General features: G+C 43.4%; 2 protein-coding genes across 4 annotated transcripts in view; both read right to left on the reverse strand.

Annotated features, from left to right (window-relative positions):
- Positions 1-13,210, reverse strand: part of HAL (histidine ammonia-lyase) — a 31,366-nt gene extending 18,156 nt beyond the window's left edge. Inside the window, exons 1-10 of the mRNA XM_059186571.1 lie at positions 8,760-13,210; positions 8,264-8,324; positions 8,130-8,157; positions 7,726-7,800; positions 7,562-7,634; positions 7,380-7,446; positions 7,037-7,074; positions 6,083-6,208; positions 2,506-2,645; positions 556-603 (exon numbers count right to left, since the gene is read on the reverse strand). Of these exons, the coding sequence (XP_059042554.1) occupies positions 556-603; positions 2,506-2,645; positions 6,083-6,208; positions 7,037-7,074; positions 7,380-7,446; positions 7,562-7,634; positions 7,726-7,800; positions 8,130-8,157; positions 8,264-8,324; positions 8,760-9,006 (903 nt within the window). The 5' untranslated portion in view covers positions 9,007-13,210. The remainder of the gene's footprint in view (positions 1-555; positions 604-2,505; positions 2,646-6,082; positions 6,209-7,036; positions 7,075-7,379; positions 7,447-7,561; positions 7,635-7,725; positions 7,801-8,129; positions 8,158-8,263; positions 8,325-8,759) is intronic.
- A 153-nt stretch (positions 13,211-13,363) lies between these two features.
- LTA4H (leukotriene A4 hydrolase) overlaps positions 13,364-21,569 on the reverse strand; it is a 31,328-nt gene continuing 23,122 nt past the window's right edge. For 2 of the 3 annotated variants that reach the window (XM_059186572.1, XM_059186573.1), the window contains 4 exons: positions 17,579-17,674; positions 15,313-15,395; positions 14,519-14,623; positions 13,364-13,648 (listed from right to left, as the gene is read on the reverse strand). In XM_059186572.1, coding sequence (XP_059042555.1) covers positions 13,531-13,648; positions 14,519-14,623; positions 15,313-15,395; positions 17,579-17,674 — 402 coding nt within the window. In that variant the 3' untranslated portion in view covers positions 13,364-13,530. Of the gene's footprint in view, positions 13,649-14,518; positions 14,624-15,312; positions 15,396-17,578; positions 17,675-21,569 lie in introns of those variants that run through there. The other variant, XM_059186574.1, reaches the window with a different exon arrangement.

Below are 21,569 nucleotides of genomic sequence, written 5' to 3' on the forward strand. Positions count from 1 at the left end.
CCTGTCAGCTGAATGACATTTATTTATGTTTTCAAAAGTGCAGGGCAGGAATGCTTAGTAGGCACTGGAAGATTAAGTGCCATCATTTGTGAACCGGTTAGCATAAACCTGGCAAGTGAAATATGTGTTAATGTCCCTGTTCTCAAGGTAGCCATGGCCCTCCAGGCAGACTGCATATAAAATCTTCAGCTCCTAATGATGCTGCTTTTTTTTTTTTTTAAAAACTGGTCCTCATTGTGGACAAGACATCTTAAGACATTTCTGGTCCAAGATTCTTGGTGAAGAGCACCCAAGGGATCTTGATTCAAAGCATCTGTTAGGGATCCTTTGGGATCCCGATTTGGAGTTTACATTCTTAGGTAAGAGAACCCCTAAGCATCTGCGGCATGAAGAGTCTTTTGAAGGCTTGGGGAGGAGTCCTTTCTTCAGGGACAAACTTTAAACGGACATGAAAGCCACATTTACTTTAAGAAACCAGTGAGATGGGTATGAAGACTGAACAGTCTATAGATAAAGACTTGTTAAAACGAGGAAATCTTCCTCGAATCTCTTTACCTCTTTTGGTTTCAAAACAATTGGTTTCAATCCATGAGCTTCCAGGACCTGCAGAGTGATTAAGAAGATAAAAATGGGTGTCAAGTGAATTTTGAATTTCAGTTTTTCTATTTCTAATTTCACAAGGAATGGTTAAAATATCCTTAAGCCTAAAGATCTGTCTTATAAAAATTAGACCTACATAAATTGGTTCTGTTCATCTACTCTGGTCTACTCTCTTGTTCTATTCTTTAGTCTGAAAGCCGACTTCTAGTTCACATAATTTTTATACTTAAAGCAGGGGCTTTAGTGTCTGAAGATATAACCCTGCGTTTGGGTTTCTAGGTCCTTTGTACTCAGCTTCCATGTTAGGGACTCACTTTTTCTCCTGCTGCTTCCTCAGCACAGATGAGCACCTCTACTGTATTGAGGCTTTGTTCCTGACTGTCCGCAATTCTCTGCCTCCAGAGCTTGACCTAAAAAGTTCTCCACCCTCAGCCTACTGATCTAAGCACTGGCAGAATTATCTTCTCCCGAATAAAGGAGGTGAAACAGACACTGTGCTAAGGACCCTCGAGGAAGGAAGGAAGGCAGAGTCAGCACCATTCACCGTGTCTATTTCATAAGTGTATTGGGGGTACTTGTTACTCACCAGACTGTTTTGGGGTGTCAGCCTAGGGCTGGCCTAGGAAAATTGAGACAGACTAGCTCAGGAGCAATTCCAGAATGAGAGTATGTTAAGCAATCTAGGAAGCAGGAATTGCATGGGGTTTGCTGGAAAATGAGCACTGAAGATGCTAGGAGAGCAGAAAAGAGGGGCTCAAGGCATTTGGAGGGGAGGGGAAAGACCCAGGGGACTCCTTGGAGGGAGAAGGAGCAGGAGGGAGTGGGAAAGAGAAAAATGAGCATGTGTTGGTCCCTCTGTCCCAGACACAGCACATCCCACTATAGAACCAAGGGGGAGGAATTCGACCAACAAGACTCTTAGAAGCCACGCTGAGTTTAGACCTTATTCTAAGGACAATGGAAGCATTACAGGCTTAAGCCAGGACATGCTGAAATGCGCTGTGTGAAGGGGGCTGGGCAAACACTGTACACAGAGAAATAAAGATCAGGCTGTAGGGAACAAAGGTGATCTGGAACCTATACCCCGCCAAGGATTATCTGTTCCCTTAACTTCTTCCTTCCCTTTGGTCCTCTGCCCCTTCACTGAGGGGACCTGTCAGCAGTTGACCTGAGCTAACATGTCAAATAATGCTGTGGGCTGCTCTGATGGAATCTGGAGATGGATGAGGAAGACATGAAGGTTTTACCAAAAACAAGCCCTTCTGATTCACCACTGGAGTAGGAGCTTGGGGGGAAATGGAACCAGCTGTCCAGAAACCATACAGTCAAGATTGTGAGCCATGACTCTGCACTGTGAGACCAGCAACTCAATAAATGTCCACCAGTGTGTGACCTCCTGGATAGGCCCTGGAAGAGTTTTTGTTGCAGAACAAATTGCTGGGATCAACACTGGTCACTATACCTATTCACCAAGGTGACCACCAAGTCCAGAAGCCCGATGGTAAAGAATGGGAGCTTAGAGCCTCGCCTAGTTTGACCCGTAAGCTCCAGTTTTCATTTATGAAACAGGGATAAAGGTGGCTCCCTCGGGTCGCCTGGGTGGCTCAGTGGGTTAAAGCCTCTGCCTTCTGCTCGGGTCGTGATCTCAGGGTCCTGGGATCGAGCCCCACATCGGGCTCTCTGCTCAGTGGGGAGCCTGCTTCCTCCTCTCTCTCTCTCTCTGCCTGCCTCTCTGCCTACTTGTGATCTCTGTCTGTCAAATAAATAAATAAAATCTTTAAAAAAAAAAAAAGGTGGCTCCCTCATGGGGCTGCCATGAGGACTCAATGCTATGAAGCAGGCACCTGCAGCCGGCGTCCGGCTTAGGGAAACTACCGCGGATGGAAGTTGTTCGGAAAGTCTTACGTATTTCGCATCAGCCCAGCCACTCTTTGGAGACCACATCCTCCCTTCTCCAATGAGCCCAAGAGCAAGATGAGACAGTGGGGCAAGGTCTCCACTGGCGCCAACGGTTCCTTTCTCTGGAATGTAGGGCAGGCAGGAGGCTGGGAGAGAAGGAGGCACCCGTTACTTCTGGCTATCTTCATTTTACCAGTGAGACCAACCTCCCCCAGCAGGGGCTAGCATCGCTTTGTGACACAAATACTGGGGAAAAGCACAACTAGTGCTTAAGGGACCTGACTGAGCTGCTATTAAAAAAAAGGGGGGAGGGGGAATAAAGGGGATGGGCCGGATGGAGCACCCTCCCAGTAGCAAAAAGCCATCTCTTGTAGCCACTTTAAGTTTAGACTGTAAAGACCTGTATTCTGAAAACTATAAAACACTGATGAAGGACGTCGAAGCCAACACACACACAAAAATGGTATATTTCATGGAATGGAAGAATTAATATTGTTAAAATGTCCATACCACCCAAAACAATCTATAGGTTCAATGCAATCCCTACCAAAATACCAATGGCATTTTTCACAAACTAAAACAAAGAATCCTAAAATGTGTATGGAACCATAAAAAGCCCCAGTAGTCCAAGAAACCTTGAGGAAAAAAAGAACAAAGCTGGAGGTATCATAATCTCGGAATTCAAAGTGCTCTGCAAAGCTGTAGTAATCAAAACAGTATGATAGTGACATAGAAATGGACACACAGATCAATGGAACAGAATAGACAGCCAGAAGTAAATCTATGCCTATATGGCCAATAAATCTAGGACAAAGGAGGGAAGAATATACAGTGGGGAAGATAGTTTTCTCAATAAACAGTGCTGGGAAAACTAGGCCACTTTCTCACACCATAAAATTACGTCAAAATGGACTAAGGACCTAAATGTGAGACCTGAAACCATAAAACTCCGAGAAGAAAGCATAGGCAATAACTCCTGATATTGGTCTTAGCAACATTTTTCTAGATATGGATCCTCAGGAGAGGGAAACCAAAGCAAAAGTAAACTATTGGGACTATACCAAAATAAAATGTTTTCACAATGAAAGAAATAATCAACAAAATGAAAAACAACTTACTGAAAGGTAGATGTTAGCAAATAATATGTCTGGTAAGGAGTCAATATCCAAAATAGGAAAAGAACTTACAGAACTTAACATCAGAAAAATGAAATAGTCCAATTAAAAAATGGGCAGAGGACCTAAATAGATATCTTTTCAAAGACATCCAGATGGCCAACAGACACATTAAAAAAATGCTCAGCACACTCATCATCAGGAGAATACAAATCAAAACCTCAGTGAGATATCACCTCACACCTGGAAGAATGGCTAAAATAAAAAACTCAAGAAAAAACAAGTGTTGATGAGGAAGTAGAGAAAAGGAGACCCTTGGGCACTGTCGGTGGGAATGCAAAGTAGTGCAGCCATTTTGGAAAACAATATGGATTCTCAAAACATTAAAAATAGAAATACCATATGATCCAGTAATTCCAATATTGGGTCCAAAGAAAATTAGAACATTAATTGGAAAAGATACATGCCACCCCTATGTTTACTGTAGCATTATTTACAAGAGCCAAGATATGAAAGCAACCCAAGCATCCATTAATAGGTGAATGGATAAGGAATAGGTAATGTGTAGGTATATATATATATAGATATATACATGTATGTATACACACCCACAATGAAATATTACTCAGCTATAACCAACAATGAGATCTTGCCATTTGTGACTCCTGGATGGACCTGGTGGGTCTTATGTTAAATAGGACAGAGATAAATACCAGGTGATTTCATTTATATGTGGAATCTAAAACAAAACAAAACAAAAAAACCAGAAACAGACCTAAATATAGAGAATAAGTTGATGGTTGACAGAGGTGGGGGCACTGGGCAAAATGGGTGAAGGGGAGAGGAAAGGGTATAGGCTTCCATTTACGGAATGAGTAAGTCATGATGATGAAAGGTACAGCATAGGAAATACATATTTTCTTAAAGTTTAGACTCTAGACTCTATCCTCAGGACAATGGAAAGCATTACATATTTTAGCCAGGACATACTCAGATTTGCTGTGTGAAGGTGGTTGGGGTTACACTGTATATAGAGAAACAAACCAGATCAGGCTATATGGAAGAAAGGTGACCCCCACCACCATAAGGATCATCTATTCCTTTAACTTTTTCCTCTTTCTTGGTTCTCTACCCCTTTGTATTCACTGTGTATGGACTAATCAGACCTAGAAATTTTTAGAAATTGTAGCAATATATCTTAAATATCAGGAACCAGCTATTGTTCATTATAGTCTTGTTCCTAAGAACAAGTGAGAAAAGATCTAAATATAGACTTAAGGGACCATATGGCCAAAGAGTGTGTGTAGCCATTAAAAGACATTGGGGGGAAAAAAGAAAAGTTATTGGAGAATGTTTGGAAACATGTAAATATTTATACCAGAAAAGTAATATAAAATGTTCTAGAAGGGTAAGACACAACCAAAGTATTCACAGGGGTTCTCTAAGGAGGTAGGCTTAGGGAACGTAGTCTCTTTTTCTTTTTCTTTTCTTTTTTTTTTTTGCCCAGATTCCTAGGCACCCAGCCTGCTACCTCACCACCACTTATAAACAGACATGTATTGCTTTGGAAGAAATTCTCAGTTACCAAGAAAAAAAAAATCTTCTTTTTTCTAAAGTAAACTTAGATTCCTAATAACAGTGTGTTTTCCAACTGCTAAATAATGTCGATAGGATAAAGTGCCATCCATAGGCCAGCTTCCAGATCATGGTTCACCCAAGGGAATTCTCAGAACTCTAGGCACCCAGAGGTGCCTATATACATTTATACCTTCACCCCAAAGAGTTTCCTGAGCCTGCACTGATTTATTCTGTTCATCCTTATCTGTGAGAAGGGATAGTGGCCTCCCAAGCATTTCAAATCTTGTCTCCATGTTGGACTTTTTCAGTCCTGAGAAGTAAGTTCCAAAGAGTGGAACCGCATTGTATCCTGGCACCAGATGGCTTCCTGGTCCAAAAGCCTTTGATCTCTTTACACTTCCATTCTATCTTTGCAAGAAGTTGAATTGCAGTTATTTAAGTCTGGCTATCCCACCATCTGGGGAGCATTAAGATTTCAGATTCCTAGACACTAACTGGAACTACTGAAATGGTCTTTGGGATGAACATCCAGGAATCATGGTGTTTCCCAGATGATTTGATGCAACTTCTCTAACCACATCGGGGCATCATGGAGTTCAAGGTTCTGTCCAGCTTGAAGCTCAGGGACAGACATGAGGGGTTTGTTCCAGACATAAAGGTACAAATACTAAGTGAAGGGTAATGAAGAATGAGTTGAAAGTACAAAGGATTAAGTGTCTCTGTCCTCACCCTCACCCCCCCCCCCCCCCCCAGTTATCCTTCTCCTCACCAAGCCCATTTCCATTATTTTATGTCGTCTCTGCTAGTTCCTCCCTATGCCATCAACCAAGACTGCCTCTGGTACATGCCCAGCCTCAATGGAGGGTCAACCTGGGGATCCATGGCATTACCATTAAATACTTCAATAACTTGCTTGAGGGTCTCCAGGGAAATGCCACTGTACCCCTTGGCTAAGACATTGATCCTTAAAGCCAAGAGCATCCGACACCTCTCAGGGATTAGTGGTTTCCCAACACCTGCAAAACAGAATTAATGTTTTTCTCCTAGAAAATCGAAGTCGTTTCTACCTCCATCTTTCAAATCTTTCCCCAGTTCAGTCCAGTCTCCTGCCACCTGTCTCTTCCTGACTCAGATAGTTGGACTGCTCTCCTGACTGTCCTGCTTCTTAAAGTCCCATCTTCTAGAAAAATGGGAAACCCCAGTTTTGCCTTTTTGATTCTCTTTCCTAGAATGTTTCAGTGAGCCCCACCTTCCCCAACACCCTTAGAATAGCAAGCAGCTCAGATTCTTTTTTTTTTTTTTTTTTAAGATTTTTTAATTTATTTCTTTGACAGAGACAGATCACAAGTAGGCAGAGAGGCAGGCAGAGAGAGAGGGGGAAGCAGGCTCCCTGCCGAGCAGAGAGCCCGATACGGGGCTCGATCTCAAGCCCCCGAGATCATGACCTGAGCCGAAGGTAGAGACTTTAACCCACTGAGCCACCCAGGTGCCCCACCAGCTCAGATTCTTGACAGACTTTTCCATCTCACCTCATCCTGATCAACTCATTCCCTGAGTTCCAGCCTTCACTCCTTCCCTGAATCTACCACTGTGTTGGCTCGGCCATGTACATGCTCCTGCCCCAACCCCATCCCTCCACTGGGCCCATTTCTTTCCTGAGATTCAGCTGAAACGTGGTCTTGTCTGACGTTTTCTGCTTCCCTTCCTCCCCTGAAGCAGAACTGGCACGAGTTTTCAGGATGCACTAGCTACTCGCGGCTGTTACAGGATGCCTTGCACTGTGCTGTACTTTAATCACCAAATCAAATAAGACTAGAAGTCATTTGATGTTTGAAATGACTTACCTGAAGAATGTGAACGTACTAAGTTGACCTGAAGCTCTCTGGAAGAGAAAGGGAAAACCCCTCTTAGAGACCTCGCAGTGCAAGTGTCCCCTCAGCTGCAGAAATGAAGGGAAGAACAGGTGAATCTTTGGAGAGACAGAATAAGGCAGTGTGATGCGATGGAAGAAACCAGCAAGCCTGTGTTTTCACTGCCAACTCGTATGCAAGTGAACAGGAGCCTTATCCTCCTCATCTGGGAATTGGGGCAAATGTTAATTACTTCTCTTGTTGAAAGAAATTCCAAAGATGGGGAACAGGGGGCATGTGAATGTACGTTTGCTGGGGGAAGGGGGATCAGACTTACTCTAGCTTATTGACCGGAATTACAGTTCTGGCAAATTTCCCAAAACCTGTAGTTATACCATAAACAACTAGGGGGGAAAAAAAACAACAACAAACAGACATTGTGCCATTAGATGCAGGTCATTTTTTTTTTTTTTTTTTTTGTCAATAAAAAGAATTGTATACACAAAGAGAAAAAGATACCAGTTTTTTCTTTCACGATGCTATCTATGACTTCCCTGGATTTTTGCACCTTCTTTTCAGCAGTTGGGGTGAGCTAGGAAAACATTGGTCAAAGCTGAGCACGTTGAAGGCTCCCCTATGCAGTGAAAAAGGTCAGAGGACATCCCTCCCACTCGCCCTGGTACCTTTATTTTGTAGCGTCCTTTCCCCAAGTTGACCAGATCCTCTGTGGTCAGGCTGTCCCCATCTAAGGCGATGTACTACACAAAAGAAGGGGACCTCGGTGAGCTTGAGCAACTGGGCTGCTTGACCAAGAGAGTAGGGAAGCCTCAAGCAGAACTGAATTTTGACACTCAAGAGATTTTATTTCTGCTCTGAAACATTAATGTGCTAGTGAAAAAGCTTGGTCTAGAAGAGGCTGAATAAAGAAAGCAAGAAATAAGCATAATACCTTTTCCTGACTTCACAGAGCAGGATAAAGCCCTGTCCTAACTGATAGCGTTTGGTCATAAATTCTGCAGGCCCTAACCCTCCAGAAACGAGCACGACTTCATTTTCTTTACAAAAAGAGTGTTGGCTTGAAGCTTACCTTTTCAGGCTCTCGGTACTTGCTATATCTGAAGCCAGGTAAAGGAATACACTGGGGAGTGTGAGAAAGCCCCAGCCCAGTCCCGGGTGGGAGTAGCCCCCAGAGCAGACCAGCCAGCCTGCAGGGAAGGATACAGGTAAACTCCTTCTGGTTGTGATGGGATGAAGTCGGGAGACATGGCGTCGCCTTCTATAACTGAAACGAGAATACCAGAGAGGCTCCTTTACAGATGGCAAGGGAGAGGCTCTTTCAGCGTTGCCGGCAAACCAGGAGACCACTGTTCCACGGCCTCGCACCTCTATAGAAATGCCTGCTTTAGAACAACCTCATGGGCTTTCAAGTGCTCTTAGCATCTTTTCCAAGGAGGAAAGCAAAAGGTAGAGATGCACGTTTCAGGTGTGGGCAGGGTCGTTAAAGCTCTCACCTGCACCCCCAACCCCCTCGAATGCAGCCTCTATGGCATACCAGGGGCAAGGGAAGTCAGCTTGTTTCAGGGTCTGTGGCCTTGCTGTAACAGGTGAATGGGAAGCCTCCCCTCTCCCAGGCATGTGCCTGCCCGCAGCCCACCGCACCTGCCCGGGGGTGGCCGCCGAGCCTCCTTCCCGGGCACACATGGACTTGGCCACTCACCCACTTCCACGAACTCGTTGTCCTCCAGGGCCACCTCCAGCAGGTCCTCGTGGTCCAGCAGGCCCAGGCCCTTGCACCGGCGCACGAGGAAGTGCACATCATCCACGGAGGCAAAGCCACCATTGTCTGGCTTATTCTTGACGTACCTCCTGAGAGCCTCACGGCCTAGCCAGCCGATGGTGAGCTGCGCATCCCGGCAGGGCACGGCCAGCCATTCTCCGCGCACGTGCACCGTGTACCTGGGCATGGCTCTGCGTCCCAAGGGGACCCGGACACCCGTTCCTCTGCCTGTGGCGGCTGCCGGGCGGGGAGAGTTTTATCTGGGAGTGACTACTGAGGTGTGGGCCGGGAGGAAAGGGGTGGACTTCCAAAACACGCCCCCTCTCTTGCTTTTACTCATCCACACATTGGACAAATATTTATTGAGGGCCATACCAGTGTCCCTTTGAGTTTTCACAGCTGAGCTTCAGGCAGGAGAGCCCGAGCAGGGTAGCCCTGCTCACACAAAGCCCTGGCTTCTCCCATGCTGGGGGTGCTGGTGCCTGCTGGATGCCCCTCTCCTCAGGGCCCCCAATTTCTCCCTCCCCTGGCTTCTGTGTTCTCCTCCACTGAGGGCAGCTTATAAACACCATGTTCCTGTTTTTATCTGGAATTACTCAACTGTAAAATGCACCTTCTGGTCCACGGTGACACCAGGGAGTGTGGTAATCTTCATTTTTCTGTTTATTCCACAAACATGTGTTGAGCAACTACTCCCTGTCACCACCAAGGTTTTCTAAAGCTGTCCCCCCACAAAGGGAGACTGCAAAAGTCAGAGATCATTCTCACAAGGAAAGGTCACCATCTGGATGAGCGAGCTATATGGCTTGGAAGTTAACAGCTCACACAGCCGTGGGTAGAACTCCAGCTCCACTATTTCTTAGCTTGGAGCAAGTGAAGTTATTAATTAGCTTTTGTTTCTTCTTCAAAAGGGAAGAGGTAGACTGCCTCAATGCTGTATTTTCAGTATCTCCTTGGGACCCAGTTCTGGCTCTGCCATTTACTAGCTGTGTGACCCCTGGGCAGGTTATTTGATTTCTTGGGGTCTCCGTGTCTTCATCTCTAAGCTGGAGATAATGATAGCACCTATTTCAAAGGGCTTTAGGAAAGATTAAGTGAGTTTGTTATGTAAAGCCCTTAGTGCAGCACATGGTGCCTTGGGAATGTTCCAGAAGTGTTTGTGATTACTATTATTTGCACTCCAATGCTCTGTATACCTATATTGCCTTCTAAATGTTCTTTCATCTTGGTACATGGATATCCCTAATCCAGTTAAGTATCTTCAGCAGTTAACTGCTCCCTGCACCCAACTACTTCATTACCAGTAGATTAGGGAAGTCTGAAAAGCATGAAAAAGGAATCAAAGAAATGTGGGCCCTGTTGTAACTAAGCAGATCTTAAAGTCCAATACCCTATCTTCTGACTATGAACTTCTAGCCTTCTGGTTCTCCCCTTCCTTCAGTCATCTTTGCCCTTGGACCGGACCTCTGATTGGCTCCTCCTTTCTTCGCTCCATTTCCCAACTCACTTTCTTTCCTAGGAAGTTGGTGTCCTAGTTGCTTACCTGGGCCACTCTTTCCTGAGCACTTTGAAATCCTTTTGTAACCCTAAACCTATGCCTGCACTGAGTAAAACTCAACCCCTGGGTCATCACAACAAACTGGTATCTGTTTCCCCTGGTGGAAAGTTCTGCTACAGAAAGTTATATGATGGTGTACATCATGGCACTGTCTTTCTACGTGCCCCTCTCCCTCAGCAAGTTTCCAGAACATTCACCCTGCTTCTCAACATCCATCTCCTCTAAGTTTCAAAGGAGGAGCTTACCTCTTACCTCTCTGAGAAAACCGAGGACCTGAGATGTGAAGCGCAACTTTCTACCCTCCTCCATTCACTCAGCCAACAACTAGTTCTCAAATCTGTTATATCCCAAGCACTCTGCTAGGTGCTAGGGAATGAAACATTCTCTGCCTTCGTGGTGATGGATCCACTCATAGAGAAGACTAGTAAGATGTCGAAGGATCCACTGTGCTGTGAGAAAACCCAAACTACTTGGGCATTCCACGGGCCAGTCTCAGCTGAGCCCAGCTCTCACATAATCTTAGGCTAGACATCGGACATGTGAAGGAAGAAGCCTCTAGATGCTACCACCTCCCACAGGTGTGAGTTTGAAAATCCCAAGTTCATGCCCTTGACATTGTGTATATACCTATACTCGTACTTGTTACCCTTTATCCATCTGGAACACACTTCCAACTTCTTTTGCTTAGCCAGGTCTTTCTTATCTTGTAAGCCTCAGTGTAGGCCTTCTCTTCCCCAGGACGCACTCCCTAAACCCTTTGGTTGGATTAAGTGCCCCTTTCCCAGGTTGCTTTAGCATATTTGCTCTTTAGGCATATATAGAAATTACTTCTCTTTGTTCACCCAGAAATTATGTGTATATCCCAGCCTAGCACAAAGACATTCATGATATGCTTAGTAGCTGAAGTCATCTAAATGTGGACTCCACTGAGCTTGCGCCGGGGAAACCTGTGCTGACGTGTGTCTCTAGTGCCCTCTACCTTCTTCACAGCCTCCTTCACTGCCCTTGCAGGGGCCCTGGCCCTGGTTCACTTCCTGGCTCATTCATCAGTGATCACAGGAACATGACATTAGCCCAGAGCACGGGAAAAGCTTTTGGGGCCGGGGAAGCCTTCAAAAGCATCATCTGAGTCCGTGGATTGGCTAAAGTCTAATCACGTAGAACCTGATTATATACCAGGGATGTGAGCTGAACTTTCGCCTGTGATCTTCTTGCCATGGAAGGCAAGTGAGAACAGAGCGTAGAGAAACAGAACCACTGCGGTGTGGATGTGTCCAGGAGAGAACAGCTAGGGATAGTGAGCACGGGAGTAGCTCAGCATTATGGGGACGGACAGGAATCTGTGTCTTTGCAACCTGCCCCACTTTTGGGGTGTTTGCTCCTATTTTAAGACTTCTGTCACTGCATTAGCAGTCATTGTGTATTTAATGACACCCCACCCATGCTTATTCTCTAAGACCCCATTCTTCTTGCTAAAGGTAATTTGGTCGGGGTGGACTCAAGCTGAGTCCCACCTCTGGGAATCGGGTATCGAGACAGTCTTCCCGTGGGATAAGAACTGTTTACAGCAGCAAAGCTGGAGGGTAGCCAGACTCCACAGTATGGAGGAGAGAAACAGAAATGAGACAAGAGAGTATTGCTTGCTTGACAGTTCTGGGTGTCAGCCCTCTTCTGTCTGTCCATAGGTTCTGACAACCTCCCCTCCTCTGTATCTTTAATCCTTCCTTTTCCTTTTCTGACTTCTGATCGTTTGGGTTTTGTCACTTAGAGTCAAAGAATCCTAATACAACTGTGGTTCCCAGGCTGTGTGCTGAGGTGCCCTGGGGTGCTACGTTGTACTCACGGGATGCTTTGTTACTGTCTTATTTGGCTGAAGTCGTCCTATTATTCCCAGTATGCATTATACGTGTATATAATAGATATAATCATTGTATTATTGCCTTCTCTGTGCTGTATGTGCTACATGGGTGAAGGATGTTTGGAGCCCACTAAGGAGATGAATCAGGTAAGACAGGAGAGTATCAGAGGGTCTGATGGGAAGTCCTAGGGTTTGGGGTCACCATCTGACCCTGATGGACAGGAGGGCAGGACAAGTCCAGTGGGGACACAGGTGGATCTGGGGGGGGGGGAGCACAATGTTCCCCAGAGAGTTTATACATTTTAAAGGATTTTATTTATTTGAGACAGAGTGAATAGAGAGAGAGCATGAGCAGGGGGGAGAGGGAGAGGGAGAAACAGACTCCCTGCTAAGCCAGGAGCCTGACGTGGGGCTCCATCCCAGGATGCTGGGATCATGACCTGAGCCCAAGGCAGACTCTTAACCATCTGAGCCACCTAGTTGCCCCTTTCTAAAAAGTGCACATTTTAGAAAGTGTACTTAGGCCATGCCCACTGAGTACCTGGGTGAGCAACTCCAACTGAGTGCTCATCTTGTTTAAAAAGCAAACCTCTCAGGGCGCCTGGGTGGCTCAGTGGGTTAAAGCCTCTGCCTTCGGCTCAGGTCATGATCCCAGCTCCCAGGATGGAGCCACACATGGGGCTTTCTGCTCAGTGCGGAGCCTGCTTCCTCCTCTCTCTCTCTCTCTCTGCCTGCCTCTCCGCCTACTTGTGATCTGTCAAATAAATAAATAAATTCTTTAAAAAAATAAAAATAATACTAGAAGATGAGTTTCAGGGTCAGTGTATGTAAATTCTAAATAATTTGAATATTGAAACTCTAAAAAAAAAGCAAAACTCTCGTCATGTTGAATTTTTGGCATGGGGAAGAACTTAAAATACTTAAAATTAAAGAACTTAAATAATTAAAAGAACTTAAAATTAAAGAACTTAAGGAACTTAAAATACCAGGTAAATACTATGCTGACACTCTTATGATCATGCTGGGAAAAATAAATATGTAAGTAATGAAAAATTCTACATTTATAAATTAAAAGGTTAAACTTTGCTAAAATGCACTTTACAAAGAACACGGCCCCGGTGAGGGGGGTGGGAGGGAAGGTAGCTCAGCTTTATTTATGAAAAATCACTGACAAAACAATAAAAAGCCAGAACAAAAACAACATTTTTAGTTACAATATGAGCTGAACTTGTATATTTCTTCGTGAATTCGGTTTAAAAAAAGAGGACTATCTGAAATCAGCTGTTGGTAGGTCCTTAATCCACTTTTAAGTCTTTCCCCACCAGCATGGCGGTCACGGGGTGCATACTGGCTTTGTGCTCTTGGTAGGTACGCACGGCCTGATGATGGCTTTTGTCAAAGGCAGCAAGGTCCCTGGCGGGGAAAGAAAGATGGATAATGACTGATTTTGGCAAGTAGTGTTTTAATGGGCAAGTATAACTTTATTATACTTGTGCGGTAAATGAAAAGATTAATCATGACTATATATATCATGGTTCTGTATTTCTCAGAATTCCTGCTAAATCCATAGTCAAAATAACCTCACCAAGATATTCTTAAATTCTGTCTTGCAGCCAAGATACGTGTTTCCCATCTACCAAAGCATTGCTTCCTTATACATCAAGCAACTTACTCTTCCAAGTTATTGCAGCATTTGAATCAAAAAGGTTTGGCCCTACCAAAGGCTCATTTCTTATAACATTTAAATAACTTCAGACTCTTTTGTGTCTGTGCCTACCCACCAATTATCTCCTACTTCTAAAGATCTTTTAAAGATCTTTCTGGGGACCGAAGATTGTTTTCTATTTCTTTCTTTTTCACCAGTGTCTAAACCAATTTGGCCCATAATAGGCAATCCATAGGTGATGTTTCTGAAAAAGCTAATGAAACTACTCCAAATTTTAAATATTTAGAACTGTTCATTCCTATTCCAAAATTATACCTGTAATCTTTAACAAATCTAAAAATATTATTTTTAGATGGTGTTTCACAAAGCATTTTAGCAACAGGCAAAGAATATAAGATTATTCTTCCCCATTCCTTTTCTCGTAGGGTGGGGAGGGGCAGAGGGAGAAGGAGAGAATCCTAAGCAGACTCCGAGCTGAGTGCAGAGCCCGCTGTGGGGCTGAGATCATGACCTGAGCTGAAATCAAGAGACAGAAGCTTAGCCCACTGAGCCACCCCATGCGGTCATACCCCCAGTTCCTGATCTAAATTCAAAGCACAGTCTGAGCTGGTTCTTACTTGAATAGAGGCCGCGTAAACTTCATTCGCCCTTGCTCAGTCGCCATTTTGAGAGCCAAAGGAATTGCTTCCTCCCATTTCGATTGAATGCAGAGCCGTAACCATCTGGAGAGAGGATTTTTGGGGGGCGTGGGGTAGGAAACGAGGAGGAAGGGGCAGGATATACAGGCATATCTGAAGATTACTTTTGTAATGATGATAATCCCATTCTAGTTATGCTTACACCACTTTACATTATGTCTTTATTCTGAGAATCTCAAGTCCTCGTATATATAATTCAGTAACCGGAGAAGTGAAAAAAAGTTTGTTCTTGCAAGAGACCATATGTTTTTAAAAAGGTTTAGATTATGTCGGTGCTCATGTACCTTATTTATATATACAGTTTCTGAAGGAATTAAACTTAGGTTTAAGACTCACACTACAAATCAGAATTAAGAAAGATTAACCGCATACACAAAATTAGAGATTTCCAACTATTCCCATATCAGAGTTTACTTGGCTAGTTGTGGAAGAATGCCTATTACCTATTTAATTTAAGAATTAGGGATTCCTAATTTTTTTTTTTTTTTTGATAAGGCAAGAGAAGCTTACAACAAATTCTAATAAAAGAATTAATACTATCATCTTACAGATAGCACAACTATTCCTCAAAGACCGCTATCATTATTTATACAAGTGCAGTAAATTTAACAAGGATTTCTTCAAACTCATGTATGTCTCAGACTGCTTTCCCTTTCTCCACCTTTTAAACTAGTTTCTGCTTTCTTCCACAGAGACAAGTTAAAATGATGTACCTGAATCGTATTTCAGAATTGTTAATGGCATTCAAGTTGTACACCTCTTGCATTCGCTTTATGTGCCCCAATGGAAGAGGCGCCTAAGAGCAAAATAAAGAAGTACGATGTATCATTTCAACAGGATTCCTTGGAAGAAAGGAGCTGGAGAGAAATTCTTAGCCAGATTAAAACCCTAAATATTTTATAATATAAAAATAAATCAGATAAAAAGAAAAGAAACAAATGCACACTACAATAAATTTTGTGCAGACTTATTCTGGATAAGGACGTTCTGCTGGGAGCAAAGGGATAACTTAATTGGTGAGATACACAGAGAATTAGATGAGAATTACTCTCCTCAGACTTTTTGGCGTATATGAACACTAACTTTCTAACCCTTTCCAGTCTTTCAGGTTCTTCCTTATACTTCATAGACCTTAAATTTATTCCACTCTCCATGTTAAACCACAATCCCTTAACTATTTCCTCACTGATTGCCCTTAGCTTTTTTTTTTTTTAAGACTTTGTTTATTTATTTGACAGACAGAGATCACAAGTAGCCAGAGAGAGAGAGAGGAGGAAGCAGGCTTCCCGCTGAGCAGAGAGCCTGATGTGGGGCTCGATCCCAGGACCCTGAGATCATGACCTGAGCAGAAGGCAGAGGCTTAACCCACTGAACCACCCAGGCGCCCCACTGACCTCAGCTTTATCTTTGCATATTTCCTCTGAAGACCCTTTTGCATGATCTCTATCCCTACAAAACAGCTTTTTAAACTTTTCTATTACAGACCCCTTTGAAAACCTGATGAGTAGTATGGACCCTTTCTTTCCTCAGGAGAGAGATTTACTGTACAAATGTCTGTATACAACTGTACAAATGTCTGTATACAATGGCAGGGGGTTCACACCCCACCCCTCTCCCCGCCGCCCCGTGCCCATCTGAACCGATGCTAACAGGTGGAGCAAGTCTGGCAAGGAAAGAGGGGCAGCTCAGTCCGGATAAGCAGGGAGGCTGAGGGGCTGCTGGGCAGGTGGCGACTCTCCTCTCGCAGCACAACCCATCCCACGAAACTCACCCCACACTCGGGGAAGCATCTTTGCTGGAAGAGCTAGACCCTTCCCAAATCCTTTGCCCTCAGCTAAACTCCAAGTCCACCCCGGTAGGTCCACGGGTAGAGGTCACCTCCTAGACCCCCAACTTTCACTAATTTTTGCCACACCTCTTCTGGAGACATCCCGTCAGGTGCTACAGACGTTTATGAAACCTCGGTGACTTGATGCCCTAAAAGTGGATTCTTGCAAAGCCCCTGTTGCCTTAAATCCTATTCTTTCTTTTGTGTTGCTTTCATAGGAAAGTCTGTCCAGTCTTCTCTACCCGTCTCGAGGTCCTCAGGCCCAAGAGCGCATTTCAGTGTAACGGTAAAGACCTCGTCATTTCCTCCCTCGCAAAATGTAGCCTCTCCTTCCCATTTCACATATTCTTTTAATTACCTGGGTTTGAAACCTTAAAATCTGCTTGGACTCCTTCCTGTTAACCGCCAAATCCAGTCAGTCACAAATCACATGTTTTCCCCCTTCAACCCTGCTCATCTGGCCTATTCCCTCCTTTTCTGCCCCCTTCCCCCTCACAATGTGTTCTCCAAGTCTCCCAAAGAATTTCTCCACCCACATTCCTCATGTTGATCTACCCGCGGACTCTTTGATAACCCACCCTCTCATCAAATGACTTGCCTGTTAAAAATGTTAGCTATTTTCCGACTCTACCACCTACTAAAACAAAACCCAAGATTCTTAGCATTCAAGATTCATCACACCATCTGATCTCACTAGCCCTTCTAGAATTATCTTCATTAACTTCCACAACACTGAGGCTTGTGACTCCCTGAGACCTCTGCCAAAATTGGGTAAAGCAAGCCCCACTCCCACAAAATGTTTCCTTGACAATGCCACTCGGAAGTGAATTCTCCTTCACTGACTCAGCTTTTCTCAACTGGTACCTAAAATATGCCTCCTTTTATTGCCACATTTTGTACGTGTGACCATTCCTAGTAGATTATAAGCTTTTTGAGGACATGGTGTATTTCTTTCTTACATATTTTCATATTCCCAACAACACTAAACATAATAAGCATTCAACCAGTGTCTTTAAATGAATGCGTTTTAGAAGTTATTTTTTTCCATTAGTTTTCACAATCACATTTTTTTTCCCCAAACTGGGCTTGACATAAATGCCATGCTTTTGTTATGCCCATTGTAATTTCTCATGTTTTGAACTCGTACTTACTCTCTGGAGCATCTGTGCTAAAAATTCGTTCAACTGATGAGAAGAGAGATCCTTCAGGTCTGCTGGGGTGAATGAATTTAAATCCTCTTCTTTGGCCTACAATAAATGTTACCTGGTTATTTCCATTCATGTGCGATTTAATAATATTTATTGGCTTGTTGGACATAAAAGTAAAGATTAAGAAAAAGACAAATACAAGGATGCCTAAGGTGGTGAAAAATATATTTCAGCCTTAGCTACTTTAATAGTTTCGAGATGATGTTACTATTAACTTAAAGAGCTGACATGATTCCTAAAATCTGTATTACTTAAGAGAAATTAGACTATTACTAGTAAAAGTGGAAGAAACTTTTGACATCCTTTGTACCATTCCAGATATATGGATTTTCAAAGTAAAGAAAACATTACAAAAGCATATCAACTAATTAATAGGCCAATTAAAAAACCTGGGTAAAGGATCAAATTGCACATTCTCTTAAATATCGCACTAATGAGCTGGTAGGACCACAAACGGAGGTTTCCCTCCTTCCCCACACATTCTGCTTTTCCTAGGTAATCTTGGAAATCATCTAAGAAAAAGAAAAATCGGTCAGTACTTTTCTATTTAGGACTCACTGCCAAAAATCTTGGAGGATTTGATTAAGAAATATTAAATAAAGTTTATCAAAGTAAGTATTTTTAATTCTTTAAAACCAGCTTTAAATTCTTTTAAAGTAGGGTTTCCTTTTATTATTTTAAATTTTAATTCTAGTATAGTTAATATATACTGTCATATTAGTTTTAGGTGTACAATATAGTGATTCAACGCTTCCATTTATCACCCGGTGCTCCATGGGACAAGTGCACTCCTTAATCTCCATCACCTGTTTCACCCATCCCCCTGGCCACCCCCCAGCCATCAGTTTGCTCTCTCTAGTTGAGAGTCTGTTTCTTCAGTTGTCTCTCTCACTCCTTTTCCCTTTGCTCATTGGCTTCTTGTACTCCACATAGGAGTGAGATCGTACGGTATTTGTCTTTCTCTGACTTATTTCACTTAGCATTATACTTTCTAGCTCCATTCATGGCCTTGCAAATGAGAAGATTTCATTCTTTTTTACGGCTGATAATAGTCCATTATAGATGTATACCATCGTAGATATTCCTTATCCATCCATCTGCCGATGGACACTTGAGTAGCTTCCATAATTTGGCTATTATAAATAATGCTGCTATAAACATAGGGGTGCATGTATCCCTTTGAATTAGTGTCTTTGTTACTTTTGGGTAAATACTAAATAGTGTGATTACTGAATCATAGGGTTGTTCTATTTTTAACTTTTTGAGGAACTCCCCCAACTGTCTTCTATAAAACTAGGTTTTTGTTTTTTTTTTAAAGTTAAAAAGAAATATATGTAGTGTTTAAAAAATCCAAGAGGGCCGAATGAAAAATTCCTTTGTTTTTGCTCCGTCTTTCCTCAGTAACCAGTATTAATAGTTCCTCGTTTATCCTTCCAGAAAACTTAATGTATAAATACATATCCTTGTAAGGAAATATTATTTTACACCTTCCTCCCCTTTCTATCCCACTGGGAAACCATACCTTAGTGTCAAAACTTACAGATCTCATTCTCTGCTCAAAAACGTGCAAATTTAAAACTATCTATTAAAGACCTATTATAAGTGATAAAAACATGAAAAGCAGTAGGATAAGCGCAAGTTCAAGGTAATGGTTACCCTCTTGGGAAGGCAAGGTGAGCAGAGAGCGGATGAGGCCGGGAGGGGGCGCTCCAACAGTCCTGGTGAGGTTTTCTTTCTCAGGTTGGCGGTGGGTACACAGGCTTTTGTTTTACAGTTGATTTTTACACCTTCCAACAGGTGATGGACATTTTTTCTGTTTGCTTTTACTTAGTATGAGAAAACCAACTGGGCAGTCACACAAGGCAACGAGTCACTAGTGACTCTGGAGATGACAGCGAGTCCTCAGTCTGTCCCCGACACTGCCCACTCCTACTGACACTGCCCTGTTTACAGTCCTTCACCTTGACCGCTGAGCCTACAGGAGTTTCTAAGCAGAGATCAGGAGCAGTTCTACCAGGGGGGCTGGAATACATTTTTCAAATGAAAACTGAGGTCCTAACACAACACGTTGTTGTTAAAAGACCCAGTGTCCCTTGGATCTCTCACTTTTTTCCAACAACACATCTGTGAACTACACCGAACACGAGATTCGAGACATAGGAAGAATAGCGAACCATGATCGGTGGAAAGAGGTGCTACCAGATTTCTCTCCCTGCATAGGGATCAAGCCTTCCTAAATGATTTGTCGTACATAATTAAATCCCTCCTCTAATCATCACTTAACACATCTGGTCCTGTGGTTATGACACTGAACGCAGGAAGCCGACCTCTCCCGGCCAGGTACTGACAGTGCACATGCAGAGGTGCGTGACTAGCCTGCCTGGGGTTGGGGGTGGAGATAGCGGCCTAGATATTCTCTATCCCACTCGAAAAGATCCTGACCTAGATCTAAAAAGTTAGTAATATCCTGACTTTGTTATGATGTTGTAAGAATCTCCAGAAAGAAGTTGGTATTTTATTTTAAAGGACAGCATCTCTTCCCTGGGGTTTCTGGTTCCATTTTCCTGATTGGCCTTACTCCTGATTTTTCTTCCTTCTTCTGGCTGTCAGAGAGTTCCCCTCAAAACCCAGAGCTTTCTATGCCTCTTTCTTTATCTCACCTCTCCACCTAGGCTCCATGTTTTGTTGCTGCTTAAAAAATAAATAAACCTGTTCGAACTGTGTCCCTCCCACCCAGAATGTTCTCCTCTACCTCCTCCATGCCCAAACCATGCTCAGTCCTAGCTGAACTACCCTCTTCTAGACAAAGCTCTCCTCCATGCTGCAGCCAACCTCAGTGCACTTCACGCCAAACCCCCCCAAACCAGGCGCAAGTATTGGCTCTTTCTGGTGACCTCTTGTTACTTCATCTGTCTTTTTCATGCTACGCATCACCTCCTGTTTAGTATCATTATTTATTTCTAAACTTTAGGAAGAAGTGTCAAAAGGCGACATCTAAATTTGTTGCAGTAACAGCATGAAGACTAGCAGAATATGCCAGCCCCAAATACACCGATTCTTTTAACTGCAGGCTCTTGAAAACCAGGAATGGCAAGGAGAGGTTTTCTCCCAACTGCACACAGCTACCTAAAGACAGATTTTCCAAAAGGAACCCAATTGTCCTAGATCCCCTCCCCTGGGAGTTTCATCAATCAGGCAAGATGGACTCTTATCATGGGAAAGGAACAACAACAAAAAAGCTGACACCACACCCAGACAAACTTTGTCCCAATACTTACCGATCCTTCTAAGGGCCCATTTATCTTTCCTAAAAATCCTTTATTTTCACCTAAAAGGCTTCTCTTTTCTTACTGAAATGGTATTTAATCCTGAATTCTGAGCCACCTCTGAGTTACTCATTTTTCCGTGGGCCCCTCCCATGTAGACATGAGGTAGACACGGATACCTTTGTTTTTCTCCTGTTAATCTGCCTTTTCTTACAGAGGTCTCCACTAAGAACTCAGAGGGTACATGGAAAATTCCTTTTCTTCCCCTACAAGGATTATTCCTACTCTTTCCACTATTTTTCCCAAAAGCATTACGCAGGGCACATCTGCACTCTGGTTTCTAAGGGTTCTATTTCAGGAAATGCACAAAGCAGCTCTTTCTAGGAGGTTCCATAGCGGTCAACACTAACACCGGCAGATAGAACTGAAGTGTCCCTGGTCTTCCCTCACAGGTGACACCAGCGCTCACCTAAGATCATTTTAGATTCACCTGTATGGGTAAGGGCTATTTGAAGCAGTATCTTACAAATGACTGATGAGAAAAAGAAGCAAGAGAACAGGCAAATATTTCTCCATACCTTTTTTAAGACTTGAAAAGAAGCAAGAAAATGAGAACTAATACCATCAATATCTATTTGCTCCCCTGGGCAAACTTAACTTTACACACT

This window comes from Mustela lutreola, chromosome 8 (genome assembly GCF_030435805.1).
Source record: "Mustela lutreola isolate mMusLut2 chromosome 8, mMusLut2.pri, whole genome shotgun sequence".
Classification (NCBI taxonomy): Eukaryota; Metazoa; Chordata; class Mammalia; order Carnivora; family Mustelidae; genus Mustela; species Mustela lutreola.